The sequence below is a fragment of the Hippocampus guttulatus genome, chromosome 4 (assembly GCF_054856545.1).
Source record: "Hippocampus guttulatus isolate MCC_2025c chromosome 4, RoL_Hgut_1.0, whole genome shotgun sequence".
Lineage (NCBI taxonomy): Eukaryota > Metazoa > Chordata > Actinopteri > Syngnathiformes > Syngnathidae > Hippocampus > Hippocampus guttulatus.
Genome location: NC_141264.1, coordinates 18918228 through 18934186, shown reverse-complemented (window position 1 = coordinate 18934186; position 15959 = coordinate 18918228). Strand labels below are relative to the sequence as shown.

General features: G+C 43.0%; 1 protein-coding gene across 2 annotated transcripts; it reads right to left on the bottom strand.

The window, feature by feature from the left end:
* Window positions 1–82: 82 nt before the first annotated feature.
* On the bottom strand, window positions 83–11901 carry prmt2ip (PRMT2 interacting protein). Of its 2 annotated transcripts, none has more exons than XM_086109520.1 (3): window positions 11642–11901; window positions 6336–9279; window positions 83–2319 (listed from the first exon to the last, which is right to left on the bottom strand). In XM_086109520.1, exons 2-3 carry the CDS (start codon window positions 9205–9207, stop codon window positions 1541–1543), a joined length of 3651 nt encoding a protein of 1216 aa, XP_085965646.1. In that variant the 5' UTR covers window positions 9208–9279; window positions 11642–11901; the 3' UTR covers window positions 83–1540. The 2 variants fall into 2 exon arrangements, with proteins under 2 accessions (XP_085965646.1, XP_085965647.1); XM_086109521.1 differs by lacking the exon at window positions 83–2319 and adding an exon at window positions 4179–4252.
* Between the last annotated feature and the right edge of the window lie 4058 nt (window positions 11902–15959).

Here is a 15959-nt window from a genome sequence, read left to right as displayed (position 1 = left end):
CATTCATTGGATTAAAGGAGCCAAACGAGCCACAATTTGCCGTCTTTCGGCACCCGCAAATTATAGATGAATAGACTAGATGAGCAGTCCAAACATTTATTAAAGACAAATTGGTGAGACACAGTATGAAATGCCCAATATAAAATACAAACATCTCTTGGAAATATAGGGCCTTGTCACAGACACGACATCTGAATCCACTTTCAGATCCAATACAAAAAGGTCACGAAAAAGACAACGGGTAACTTTGCTCCAGTTTGTGGTAAAATACATTCTCGAACAAGGACAGTTCTACACAGTAAGGGAAAACATTTTCACTGTTAAATTGGTGATTATTTAAGGCACTGCAAAACACACTTAAAGCATTATTCTCTGATTTAATGACATTGAAAATCCCAGTGTGAAAAAAACATGACCTAGGGCCTTAAGACCTCATAGCAATCGCCAAGGTGTGTTGTCATCGGTAATATGACATCACACCACATGACTAGCTCCCAAGTAGGTCAGTTACAAGCTCCAAAAACAACTTTTTGGGGGAAAGGCTTTTGGAAACCTTGCATCTCAAAAAACATTGTTCACATAGTGTCATCAAAAATCACCTGCCTATTTTCAACACTGGTCAACAGCAAATTTTAATCCGAGATGGCTTTGTGTCCCTCAATATTTTCTTTCAAAGATTTTCAAGTCGACATTTTTTTCAGCACATCAGGTTTTTGAGATACTTTGGTTGTCTAAAGCTTGCACAATTCTGATTTTACAAAGCATTATTTACAACCATGGTGTTTCAGGCAAAAAATAATAATATCCACCTGCTGATCCTTACCCTTAATTCATGAATATTAACATTACTTATGAAAACCTTGGGAACCAGAGCAAAAAAAAATATCTACAAAGGTTTACTTGCATCTCTGATTTAAAAAAAAAACAAAAACGTTACACAGTAATTTAAAAAAAATACACCCATGAGGGAACTGACCAATAGTATAGATTTATAAAAATGTAAATTGACCAAAATTTGGCAGGGGGTTTTGGTCTCCCACCAGTGGTGTTCTCCCACAAAGCATGAAATAACTACATGGCAAGTTATTGCGTTTAGCAGGCAACTTCACTTTTCTCAACTCATACACTGCAACAAACAAAACTCAACCTAATTTATGGCAGCAATTGTTCAAAAATCTGCAGTGTGATACGGTACACACATGATTTGCTGCACTTGGTTTTAGCCCGTTTTGAACCTTTTATTCTCACATTATTCATGTGATGTGATTTATTGTGTAACTAAATCACACTGTACAGTTGACTTTTTGTCCATTTTGCTTGGCATCGCAAATGAGAATCTGTTCTCAATTGCCTTACCGGGATAAAAATATACATTACTAAAATCCTACTAGCACTCCATGAAATAGCTTCCACATCGGTATGCATTCACTTTTTTTTGAACGCGCAAAGCTTTAGAAAATCAGGCCCATAGATTGTGTCAAAGTGTAAGAAGGGCTCCCTATTTGTGTCCCAATTTGTGGATGTGACCCCTGCTGTCATGTCATTTTTCTTCTTCAACAGTGAGCCATCCTTTCTTGTAGTCAATGAGCAGCTCCAGGTAGTACTTCCACTCGGGCTCGCTGTCATAGCGCACCTCAAAGATGGTCTTCAAGGGGTTGCTGTGAGCCTCGTGGACCCGCATCACCTCCCCTCGGTACCACACCTCAGACTTGTCATCCTCCTCATACAGGTGTCGGATCCTCTTGCCCACCAGGTCCGGGTAAGTAAGTCTCAATGCCCGACTTGCGCGACGTACAGCTGAGCGTAGAACCCAGCGGCGCCTGCGCTCGGCACTGTGGCAGGCTGACAGGTAGGGACAGTACTTGATTTTCAAAAGTGATCTTGTCTTTGGCTTTCGCGAGCCGCTGAGGGGACGCAGGCTTCGGCTCGAGCTTCCCGTGCGCTGCCACCTTTTCAGCTTGACGATCATTCCCGAACTCTTGTGGGACGCCAGCTGGAATGCAGCCGAGAAACTGGAAGATTTCTCTGGTTCAACATCGCTATTGGCAAAGTTGTCTGAAGTTAAAGGGTGAGTCCAGGAATCGTCTGTGGGTAAAGCATCTTCATTGCTGATTGTCTTTTCCGATTCTCTTCCAGCGTGCTTTTGTGTGTCATTGTCTTCGTCGTCAGACAAGCTGTTGTCCAGAAAGAGGCGCCTCGAGCTGCTCTTCACCCTGCTTTTTGCCTTCGTAACGCTCCTCTCGTGACATTTGGCTTTAGTGTCCTCTGCTGGTGAAGAGCTGCTACTGATGTTCCAGCCTTCCCAAGTCTCGTCTACTCCTGAAACACAGCAACGTACAAAAGGTCAGAGCAAGCCTTAAACCCTTCAGGGGGAAAAAACAGACAAACAAAAAATAGATTAGTCATATGAGGGGGTGGTTGGGGGTAGGGGAGGTTAGTATGTTAGTCAGGGTTAAACATTGTTCCTTCCACAAGAGGTCCTGTGTTCAAGTCAAAGTGAAGGATGAAATTCAATGTCGTGTATCAACAAAAAGGAGGTCATCCAGATTCTGACTATGTTTGGATTTAGCAGAAGCAAAACAAATGACAACTTGAGCTGGTCACCCTCGGCTCAGAAAAGCCAAAGTGATTTTCCACGTTCAATTTAACGAGGGCCACATCTAAAAACACCCAACAATGGAAACATCGTTGAAAGAGTATCTTGACCCCAGAAAGTAGAGCAGCTGGTATGTAAAAAACAATAGAGAATACAATTTAGCAAATAAAGTTCACCAAATTGGATTGGCTCACCACATTTTTGCTTTTAGAAGCCTTTAGCAGAACATTGTGCTGTGGTGTCGAGGAACTGGGGGGTTAATTTAGTTTCCAGGTGAATTGAATTACTCAAGAGTCCTGGCTTTCAATGTTGCTACTTTATCAGGTCTGGATGACCACACGCCACATTTTTAGTTCACCCTTCCGAGTTTAAAAAGTCACGATGGCTGATGACCAGACCAGGGTGCATCCCACCTTTCACCCAAAAGCTAGCTCGCATAGCCTCCAGGACAAGCGCTACAGGAAATGGACAGATCTGATTGAAAAAGCCAGCAGTTTGGTCCGAGACGGAGGACACTTGAGTGATGTGTTCAAAGCTTGTTTCTACATTCAGAATAGGGAGGTGCATGATTCTGCCAATTACGTGCAACCCTTATTGATCAAGTTGAATGAAAATGGGAGTGAACTAGTTGGCTGAAACTGTGGGTTCAGATCTCACTACATTCTCAACACAACAGCAACGAGTTGAGCAACATTTGCAAGGAGAACAGTCATATTTAGCGCTGCCTAAATGATGACAGTTGAGCTGTTAGCCAGCAGTTAGCATACCAGCAGTTAGCATGCTAACTTAGCCATTCAACCAGCAGCTAGCATTTTTTTAATGAGCAATCCCCCTGGCCCTGAATGCAAAAATGGTAGAATCCCATCAGCCTCCTCCATTCAACCAGCAGTTAGCATGCTAGGGGGATTCCTCATTAAAAAAATATGGACCGATTATGGTGTGGGCTGTGTTATTGAAAACAGTAAGTTTTACTGTTTAATGATTGAAAATCCTTGAATGTTGCCCCACCATTTCTGTGATTATGACATCAAATACGACAATATCCAATTAGGAAGCGACAAAGTAGTTAGCAGGTTAGCTAAAACAAATTTTGAGATTTGTTTCTAAATACGTTCTACTGAACACATGTGACAAGACTGACAAATGACTTTTGGCCATGACCGAAATGGTGCTATTGCCCCCCCCCCCCCCCCCCCCCCCACAATATAAAAATAATTGCGTCTGTTCATAATGCAAGTTACTTAGGCTCTCAAATCGACTGTCGCACTGCAATGGGGAAAAACTCCAACCCTATATTAGGCTTTGAGGCTCCACATCATAATACACTGCGCTGTAACGTAAACATGGTGCGATGGTCAGGGAAGAAGCAGATAGGCCCCAAAGGAGAGGAAACATACAGAAACAAGGAGAGCGTGTGGAAATTCACTGACGACTGCGCACATGCATTTCAGCAACAGAGACTTTGCTTTCTCGTCACAAAATTTGAAGGTACATATATATTTTTTGGAATAATATGTTCAACGTGCTCCCACAAATGAGCTTCCTTGCTCGTAATGGGAAAAGGAAGAAAGGTGTGGTGGGATTAGTTGACACCATAAAAATTTAAGTACCGGGTATATACCTGGGTAGTCTTTTGGACATCAGGTGATGTTGAGTCTGTAAAAAAATAAATGGCATTTTATTTGGAATATTAATGGCATCTGCCAGTGGAGCAGATATTTGTCAGTGCTTAGATAACAAACCACCATTCAAATAAGTGGAACCAAATGAAAGTCATTAGGGTGTCCAACAAAGAACGCATTCTTTTTTACCGCAAGAGAAGTCTGGAAACACTGGTTCAAAAAGTTGCCTTTAGTGTGGTTGCACAATACACAAAGGCAACAACCAACTGATCCAACAGTAACCCAGCATTCTTTTTGAGGCTTGTAGCATTGGAATGAGTTTATTGGTTTTATTTAAATGGACCAAATTTGGACTATATTTCATGTTTGCTACAGTAAACCCCGCCTTCCATCACAAGGTTACGTTCCAGGTCATCCCGGCAATAGGTGAAATCCGCCAAATAGAAGTGCCAGATCTAAATATTCACAAGCCATATTTTTATGGCATTCACGGCACTTCATTTTTGAGGGTCTTTCAACAAATACACTTTAAAACACTAAGTACATTACTCACAAAAAGTTAGGGATATTTGGCTTTCAGGTGACATTTCAGGACAAGCCTAAAATGCATTCAAACCTTTTCAGATGAACTTAATTTGACCTTCTCGAAGCTTTTGAAAAGCACATGTCCAACTGTTAAATGTTTTGGTACTTTTTGCACAAGTTGCCTAACGAGGAGCTTTACGGCAAAATTCACAACAGGCATTTGATCCTTGAATCCTCCAATGAATGTCCGAACACTCGTCCTCATCACGCTGTTCACATTTTGACATCATGAGACCAAGATGACGCCTAACACCGGATCAACAGTACCTTGCCCATTGTGATGCTTCAAACAGGACGTTCGCAGATGGAAGTGGCCACTGAGCTTATGGTGTCATCAGCAAGTTGCAATAGGGATACAGAGTTCATTCAGTGATTGTGCCCCGACATGAACAACATGGACCTAATTTCACCTTCATAGACGACAATGCTCCAGCTCAATCGAGGTCTCATTATCGGGGAAAGGCTGTTGGAGAGAGGTGGCCTGCACTTTCACCAGACCTGAATTCCATTGAAAACCTGTCGGATCAGCTGAGTCGCCGTGTGTTCGAACCTCTGCACATCAGAATCTCAATGACCTGAGGGCTGCCCTTCAAGAAGAATGGGATGCCATGCCTCAGCAGACAATAAGTCGACTTCTAAGCAGCATGAGGCGTCATTGTCAAGCTGTAATTGATGCTCAAGGGCACATGACGAGTTATTGTGACGTTTATATTTTTTGTTGTGGTGTACCCATCATTAACTTCTGTTTCAATGAATTGTTGGAGATGAGGAATTCACCAGTGCATACTTAAACGACTTTCATGATGTGATATCACTGTAGCGTGAACCTTTTACATTTTCCATAAATTTCACCCGAAAGCCAAATATCCCCAACTTTTTGTGAGCAATGTACAGCATATGAGCAATGGATAACACAAATATATTGTACAAAAAATGAACCGATCCTATCCAAGCTGACCAACTCACAATATACATGTGTAATGCCCTAAAATGATCCATTACGTCATCTTAAAAAGCAGGATTACAGAGGATGACTTTGAATAATTTTCATTAAAAAAAAAATAGTCCGTGCTGATCACTCTGTTTTTCATTCGTCTTTTAAATTTCCACTCAAAGTAAAATGAAATTGTGTGCTGCCATCTCGTGCTCAATAGTTAAATTACACCCAAAATAAACAAGAGTTAGTAAGTGTACAAAATATATATTTATATTTCAAATGAAATGGTGAGACCGCAAACATGGAAACAGTGATTTGTTTGGGTTCGGTGGCTTATTGTGTTCAACTAGCAAGCAATCTGTCACTTTCCAACGCCGCCTCAATGCTAACTATGTCGGACATATAAAGTCGACATGGCACAATTTGAAAGAGGCCGGTTTTGTGGGTTTTTCTCTATACACTGCCATGAAACCGAAAGAAAAAAAACTTGCAGTAAAAATCCAGCCTCAGACAAATCCCAGTTTGGCACCTGGAAGTTCCCAAATATGGTTTGTTGACAAAGTTGTTAAGATCCAAAGACATTAAGTGCACTCACCCAGGTGCTTGCAGACACTGGAGTAATACAAGAGGTTGATGACATCGGCGTAGACGTTGGGCAAGTGTTTGAGCGACATCAGCCTCCTGAGTCGCGACGAGCAGGGTTTGTGAAGCTGGGTGAGGAGCTTCTCCTCGGAGAGGGTCGTGGGCCGCAGTTCCACCTTGTGTTCTTGCAGGACTTGGTCGATGAAGGTGCCAGGCACCACGGGGAAAAGAATTTCTTTCACCACGAGCATAGGGAGGAACACCGCTCCCGTTCTCATGACGTGTGGAAAAGGGCAGCGCTCATATACGATGTATTCCCTGAACCTGTCCAGCACCACCTGAAGAGCAGAACAGATCTCCTTATTGAGCCACTTGTCCCTGGCTTGAATCCCCAACATGCAGGAAACTTTCTGGACTTTGGTTGACGAGGATTCCGCCAGTCCCAGCTGAGACAGCCAGGTTCTGAGCTCTTGCTCTGAGGTGGCAGACACACATTTGGATATCTGCTCGCAGAGGGCGCGATGCAGCTCTAAGAAATGCTTACGAACAGATCTTCGTTTCCTTGGTGTTGTTTCATCCTGAATTTGCACAGGTGTTTCTTGTTGTTCAGCTGGATGACAGACGTTCTGATCAGGGAGACAGATATCGCTGGTGGCGCTAAGCTTTAAGCACTCAGTTGGAATGGTTTTGGTGTCAAATTTGACTTTGGGTGGTTGCAGTGGACTGAAAGGTTTCGGTTCAGTGTTGGTTTCCTGCTCCTCCGGTGTGCTGGCATTACTCAGAGAGGAGATTGCCGGTTTGGGGCTCTCTGAAGAAATGTTGACCTCCGCTGGTGAAGGTTTCCATTCAAGATTCTCGGGTTCACATATCTGAGTGACTAGCATGGATTTGGTGTCTGACAGAGTTGCATCTTCGGGTTCAAGTTTGTTTTGATCCTGTGTTGGGCTACAAGCGGCCTCACTACGAGCGTCACATGTGTTCGATTGATTTATCTTTTCAATTTTGATCTTTGCGGGTTCAATCATTTGGACTTGAGACTTCTCTGGACACATACAAGCGGGTGGTTTCACTGGACTAGGTGTTATTTTTTTAAGGGGCCTTGTGGCTTCGACTTTACAATGTTCAGACAACTCTTTCCCTCTCTGAGGTTCGACGTCTGAAAAGAACACTCCAGGAGGTTTTAGGTGTTCTCCGTCATGTGCCAGGCTAAAGACACTGTCAATAACCGGCATTTGAGGAGACTCCTCTTGATTTCCTTTGCGGGCCCCCTCAATTTCCAACTTTTGTCGCTTTGGAAGCGAGTCACTTTCATGTGAATCCGGTGCCTCTTCTTTGATTTTTACAAGTGATGGGGAACGTCTCTTCAGACTGTCTTCAAGAACACAATCGGCAAAGCTGCACGGAGCTCTGTTGGGTTTACTACCTGATGCAATGACTGTTTCAAATTCTGGCCTGTTTATTAAGGGTGCACAGAGGCGATCGGGCGTTTGTTTGGGGGATTGGGGAAGCCGCGTCCTGGGGGAAGCCGGGACGTCTTTGGGATGTTTGGAGCACTTACCCTGACCTCCATACAAAGAATAGTCCAGCGGTCTCTCTTGAGTCAAGCCAGATGGCGAAAGGACCGGTCGATCCATCTGACGATCAAGTTGACTGGTGATGGAAGGATACAGCCTGCTCATTTGAAAGTGGGCAGGCAACACGGATTGACCCGCAGGTCGTGTCGGACCGATGGGGTCCATCCGCAGCAAAGCAGGGGGGCTGTCCAACGCTCCGACATGCCGGTTGATGATGCTCTTTTGAATTCCGGCCGCGGCGGGTAGATTTTGGCCCGTTGGCGACGCGCCGATTCTGTGAGAAGGCATCCCGGGTGGCACACGTTGCCTCTCTACGTTTCTGACTTGACTTCCATGAAAACCAGGATGCGCATAACACGGATAGCCGAAGCCCTGCGCAAAGGAGTGATTTGCTTGTGTTTCAGTGCTGTGCAAAAACAAAGGGATGTCGCCGTAAAGCGTTGGAGGGAATGCATAATGCTCCCGTGGGGTTGGGATGGCGCTTTTCCGAACGGCAACGTCTTCTTTCTGCTCACCGCCAACATCCGGGCAGTGAGTTCTGCTTTCTACCTCCACGTTGGCCTGCGAGTAGTAAAACATTGGGTGCTTTGTTGGATGACCATATTTGGACATGGGAGAACATTCTTGATAAAGCTCTGAGGTCATATGCTCATATGTTGCACGGGAGGGGTGAAGGCCTGCGTAGCCTCTGGGGGGAGGCCGTAAATGTCGGCTTTGCTCACTTAAAGACGTTAGCATGGGAGGAGGGGGCACGCGGGGGTAGCCGCAATAGTTAGGCTCCATTCGAGTCGGCCTTCCTCTGTTCAAGCCTTCTGCGGTAATCCGCTTGACTTGTTCTTCGCCGGGATCCAACTGTAAACTTTGCAGTTTTTCTTGTGCAATTCGCTGAATGGCTGCTCTCTGGTTGTGGTAAGCCTCCCCGTGAGTCCAGTCATGCTCAATTTCAGCAGGGGCTGCTGTCTGACCGTGCTCCGAGCTGTACCGGTGTCCCATCATGCAACCCAGATCATGGCAGCAAGGGTTATGGACATACAGAGCTTTTGGAATCGCCAGATAAACAGGATTGTCAGAGAGAGATGAATGGTCGCCGCCCGTTTTCATCCCGGGCGCCTGATGTATTGGATTTCCTGCGTCCAGCAGAGAAGCGCTTGAGTTCGTCCAAGGTGTTGTTAACTCTGCTGCATCCTTTTCTCGGGGGTTGTAGGAAACATGGGCCCCGCCGTAATGGAACATCGGCTTGACAATAAAGCCAGACATGTCTGATGACTTTGACAGTCCAGCAAATGCCACGGTTTCGTCAAATAAAGGCATCGTGGCTCAAACAGCGTCTACTTTCACTGGTTGCTTATCTTGTTGTCAGGCTTTGATGGTGTGACGCCAAGCCTAAGAGAATAACACAGGTGTAAGCATATGTGATATACTTGGGACCTTGATGAAACAAGAGCGGTACTTTGTGCAATTCGGCAGATAGCGACTGTTCTTGCTTAGAGCTATTCAGTTGTCATTCCGATTAAAATATGCACGGTCAGTGGAAAACAAGCTCGCTATCAAAACCACTCTGCAATCAACCCGTACGCTTCTCTCCTACACGGGCGTTCCGTCCTTATGCAGGCACATACGCTATGAATGCCTGACTTGGCGGCTCGCTGTCACTTTGGAATCTAATCAATTTGAAATGACTTTTTTTTTTTTAAAGGATTCCAAGAAAGGAAAAATTCCAAGAAAAGAACATTTTCTGAATAAATATGTGTCACAGATGAGAGCTTGTAATCGTGTCTGAAAATGAGTTATGTGAGCCCTGACAATCTGATGCTGTGCGCTGAGGTTCAGGAGCAAACATTTTACATTAACCAGTGATCAATTTTAATATTCTACTATCTTGCTATTATTTTGTAAACTGAAATTGATGTCAAAGTGGCCTTTGGCTCACATTAGGAATGCCATGTGACCAAACCCAGAAAACAGGAGCGCCGTGACATCTACAATGTGTCATTTCCAGTTGACAGCAGGGAGCGGTGCCACAAAAAATGCCAGCCTCCTTAAATGGCTGAAATCAGCTGTATTCATCATCTTTATTCTTATTCCACTTAGCCAACATGAATCAGAATACCATGTTTAGACGAGTCACGTTGAACATATTATTGCCAAGAAAATGTGGCACTTGACTTCAATTGTAAGGCCTGCTTCATCTGAAAGTCATTACCGGTGCACTCTGTTTTAAGCAACTACGCTTTTGAGTTATCAGTCTAGCGAAATTGTGCTTTCAATAAAGAATTTTATGTTGACCAGATTGTTTGTTTATCATTTACCAGTCACTACTGCCTAAAAATACGGGCAGTTTTTGAGTCTTTGAGTCGTTTATTAAGACCTTAGTTAATCCAGTTGTATTAGTTAAATAATGAGCCGTGCGCCCCCAGCTTTCAGAGTGACCATAAATCTCAAGTAAGGCAAATTGCAGACAGACTGAGAATATTTTCCAGAGAAAACAAAATGGGACATTAAAACAGATGACCACTTCAGGGCTCGAATCATCAGTCATTATGGGGGGGGGGGGGGGGGGCTCTAAAAATACAGATATGTTCTTTACCTTTTAATAACTCTTTATTGTAAATGTAAGACCATTGTCTGCTTTTAAAGAGGAAAATCCAACCTTGAATTCAAGTGATTTTTTTAAAATGTATTTAAAAAAAACCCAAACACATATTTTATATCCAATCATGTATGCCACAGTTTAGCCACAGACACACACATTAAACATGCCAAATGGTCCATTACTCAGGATACAACAATTACATAAAGACAACAACATACATAAAGAGTTAAAAACAATTACCACATACCAGTAGTGTCGCTGACATTTTCCACCTTAGCTCCAATAGTTTTAAGTAGTCTCTGTCTTTTCTGGTTACTTTAACGGTTATTCTTTGTTGCTGTTATTCCCCTTTCAATTATTTTTTTTCAGGTAATTACATCTATTTTAAAATGACTGGTTTGTGACTGCCCAATCCAGTTTTAATGAATAAAAACAAGAATGTGAAAAGGCGTTTTTTTCATCTCTGACCAAACTGCTTTTATTGATATACGTTTTTGCCATTCTATATCAGTAAGTACGTACTTTGGTATGGTCTCAAATGCAGAATTTTGGTCGGGTGCCTTTTTCTATGCCAACAGAGCCACGAAGGTGCACTCAAGTGCAAGATGTTAAAACTCAAGCCACACAATTCCACCTTTAAAGTGCAAGTGCAACATTGCAGGTGCACAACAGCAACCATTACTTAGCCGTCCTGTTATATGGAGAAGTATGCGTGTTTCTGGTGATTAAAAAAAAAACAGGACCGACAATGACACTTTAACTTATGATTTGATACGCGCGTCAAGTCGCGACGCTTTGCACCGTGTCACGTGACACCACTTCAACACTTAGACCACAGGAAACCAGTTTAACTTCTGGAGAGGAATTAATCGTATAAGGTCAGCGTGTACACTTGCATGCGGTTTCTTTTGTAGGCATTTGCTTTCCTCCTCACGAAACACAAAATCGTGACATGTTGCGGTCTTAACTTGGGAAAACACGGAGCATTACTTTAACGTGGTTCTAAACATACTCACGATGACAGGCGTTTAATGGACAAAAACGTAACTAAACGTGCAATTACGTTTGAGTATTAGTGTTGTTTGCCCGCCTCCGACTGTCATCATTCGTGAAATTATGACGAAGTTACATATCAATGCAATGTTTCTTTACCTCGAGCTGAGATGTCACGCGGCACTTTCGACAAAAAAAAAAAGAAAACTCCCATGTGAGATAAGTCCAAAATTGGTTTGCCAGCAGCTCAAAGGGAGGAATATCCCCAAAATATCCGGTGGAAGAAAATATTACAAAATAAATAATTATAAAATAAAAACGTAGCCAGACCCTTGTGAAGTTGAGGTCTACCCGAAAAGACTTTCCCGCGCCCTGCGGATGTCCACGCGTTCTTTTTTTTCTGTTGTGAGGAGTGAACAGAGTGAGGACGGAGACAAAGGGAGGAGGCAGAACATGAAGGATGGTCTGTGATCAATAGGCGGAGTTTTGTTTTGCACACGTAATCGTCAGAGGGAGCTTTGATGAAATCGTGACATTGTTTTTCAACGTTTTTAATCTTTCATCTTGTCCCAAATTCTTAAGAGTTCAGTAACATCATGCAGAACTTCATGTTATGTTTTGTTGCGCTTTGTTTCAGCCAGGGACTCCGACTCAGTGGTGACAGGGGCTTCTGTTACAGGATGTATGTTACATGGCCTCTCATATGTGAGAACATCCAAGTCACATAACAACTGTAATTCAATAATCATTCAATTAAAATGCATCAAAGTTAAATAACATTGGTAACAAAATAATGTTTGGAAATCAAACGATTGAAAAGATTGAATGCAAATGCATTTAACTTAAAGGTCAAGTGTGAAGTCATTTTCGAAAATCCCAAGCGAAATATTTTTGTCACAATTAATTAAAGCATGAAAATATATATATATTGTAAATTTGACAAAGTTATCTCTTTCCCAAAGTGAGATCTGACGAGTGTCAACCGCGGAAGTGTGCTATTTTTAATGCACTGCATCATGCAGTGCATTAAAAATGCAGTCTGCATGTTTTCACTGTGGTTGAGAGGAAAGAAATTTCATTTGTGCTCTATGTATATAGAGCATATTTGACAAAAAAATGGACTTCACTCAGATAGGGATGCCGATTACATTGATCGTAATTGACCGGTCGATCGCCAGTGGAGTGTCGGTTGTGCCCATGGCATGAACCAATTCACAAGCCTTTGGTTTTGTACTATTGATAAACAGCAGTGACATGCATGCAATGCAATGCAAATGCAATGGTGCTATCTGCCTTATTAGCTTTCAAATTGTTTTGTCCACACTAAACTTAATAAAAAGTATAAAAATAACGAGAGGACCAAATAAGCCAAGTATTTTCATACACGGTAAGCTTTTTTTTTTCTGCACCATGTTGCTTTTGAAATGTCTTTGCCTCATCTGCTAGTGTGCTATCGCTACACCTAAGAAAGGAAATGTGGAGTGGCATTTTTGGCCCGTTGATGAAAACAAGTCCCATCCAAGACCGTTCTCCAACATAATTGATGATCTTTTGGAGGAGTGCTTGTGGCTCGCTATCAGCAGCTCGTGTCTACACTGTTGAAATCCTTGGCTGGTTCCATTCAGTGAAAGTCGTCGGCCTCAAACAGGAACAAAAATGAACACAAGTTGATTGGTGATTTGTACTGTTTGAGTTCATCCAATTATGCAACATATAGTGCATTTGTTGTCTTCCTAGAAGCGCGCTTGTTCCTCTTTCTTTGCTTTATTTGCGAGGAGCTCACAGTTGTAAGATAACATGTATTGTTTCTTCTTTCTATCTTATCTATCTGCCCCTCCCCATCTAGATACACTTCTCCGCAGTGCCCCTAGTGGATCTCACGCTGTGTCGAAAGCCAAAGAATAAAAATGTGTTTTAAGATGAGTTTTAACCCTTTGATGCACCCGGTAACCTGATAACATGATAAGATGTCCACTGTAGTAACCGCTGTCCCTGAAAGGGTTAAAGATGGACAAAGAGGGAGGGGGGGGGGGGCTTGCCTAATGTTTGACAGAAGTTCATTCCAAAGCGGGGGCTGGCAATAAAATACCCTTGAGGCCCTCTGAGGGTCTAGTAGTCCGTTGGCCTGAGGTGTTTAGAGGTGGAAGAATTCCGACAGGGTAAGGCGGGGCCAGACCATTTCAAGATTTAAAAAAAAACAAAAGAATCTTAAATCCCTAATCCACTTGATTCTTAATTCCTTGAGATGATGAATTTGGCATTTTCTTGATGAAATCATCATTGATGAAATATTTCACAGCGCACGCATGTCACAAAGCTTTTAAATTCAAATCCTCTTTTGAGGTGATGTCACATAGAACTGGGAAGAGATTCTATGTACTATTTATGGACGTCATTTCTGTCGTTCAGGTAATCGATTGAATGTGAGCTACAGAAAGAAGAAACAAGAGGTCAAGTCTTAAATGTTAGCTTAGCACCCGCACCTGACAGCGCGGCAGACATACAAACCACGATCTTAAATCCTACCACTTGTTTATTTAATGTCCGAATGACTTCATACAAGGCTCCACTTGCATCATACTACCTCCTCATCTCATCTCTTAGTTGGGATTTTCATTGACGCTCGAGCCCCAAAGGACTGCCACAGTTCGGTCTAGACTCGTCCCCGGGGCCCCACAGTCATTGCGGCCTCACAGGTGAAGAGACGCTCGTCAAGGGGGGCGGGGGGGCTTATACCAAGGAGGAGAGGACGGGCTTTTCCCATCAGAGCAGTTCCGCACTTCCCGTTACGATGGCAACAGTGCCCGAGGCCAAGCAACACAAGGCATCATGGGGCTGATAGTGACATGCAAAATGTCTTTTAACACATTTAATTGTTCAATATTTGAGCCTTGGAGGTTCACAGCCGAGGACGCGAGGATATTTGATTTTGGTTTGCATTGAAAATGATCCAAAGTAGTGCACGCCCACAACTTGTATCAACGCCCCCCCCCCCCCCCCCCGCACTATTTCCCCTGTTGAAAATCAAACATTGTCAATATTAAATGCACAATCCCAAGCAAACACGAATGCAGTTTTTAAAAGGTGATTTTATTAAGAAAAAAAACAAAAGCTACCTGGCCCTGAGCAAAAAAAATAGCCCCCGCCACCCCCTTCTGTTCAATCCTGAAGTAACTGGCTAATCACATTTTTCGAAAAAGAATCCATTTTTACTAACCGCGCCCAAGCTTGATTACATCCAGAGTCAAATGGAACCTGTTTGACAAAATGGAAGTCAGCCAAAAGATCTCAAAACGCGACAACAAAATGACATGACTCAAAAGAAATTCAAGAACAGACCAAAAATGAATTGATCAGCCTGAAAGTCTAAATCTATTCAGTTTTAGGACTCCAGCAAATCACGGTGTTATCTACGCCCCTCATTTGGCTCTCTGGCCCTTTTTTTAAGAGTTTTAAAATTGAACTACAATGAGTATATGAAATAAATATTGTACACAACAGATTTAGAACGTGTATCGAGAGACTCATGTGTGACACACTGCAGAGGAGCAGGCGCTCTCTCGGGATATCACGTCTGATGAAACCATCCTGCATCATTCCCCCCATGAATAGATCACCTCATCGCGTGAAGAAGTTGCATCAGACGACACACAACGCAACACACACATGCACCTGATGGTGCACAAATATTGACATGGACAACATAACAAACGTCTCCTGTCAAGTGTAAGTCCTCTTAAGGCACTGCGGTAAGAATCTGAGTTGAATGAATGTTTATATAGAGACAATTCATGAGAGAAGTGATCTCGAGGCACTGTGTACGGTATATAAAAGAAATTACTCTTAAATTGCAAACTCCCCCTTACCTCATTCACTCCCAAAGACGTTTTTATACGTCTTTTCAGACTTGGTCCAGAATTGGCTGGTACTGAATGAGTTAAATGAATGTGGCCAATGACGTGAGTCCATGTCATGTTGCTTGTGAAAATCTGTACCGAAACTGCACATTGTCTCCACTTCTAATTAGGGCCCGAGCAGTGACCGCTCTGAGGTCCCGATTGTTTTTGTCGAAATTATGATTCAGGCCCGAGCGGCGCCTAAAGTAGTGCGCAGACGCCATGAAATGAATCCAACCTGTAAAATTGTCATCAAAGCCTCAAGGTGTTGATTTTGCTCCACGCCAAATATTGTAACCTTGGCTGCCGCAAAGTCTGATGAGTTCTTCTCCTCCAAAATTTCTCTTATTTGAAATCCAGGCTTGAAGACATCTCCGAATTTATTTTTCAACATAGTGGTCGCGCCACCTAAAGGAAATAAATGTTTAGGTTTTTTTTTTTTGCCACGCGGGATAACCCGATCTACTTCATATTTGCTCAGTTGTTAAAACACGACATTTGTGAGTTTTCATGAAACAATGTTGCTGTGGCAATGCGCAGTTCTCCAAAAAAATACAACAGATGCTAGTGGGCCATTTTTT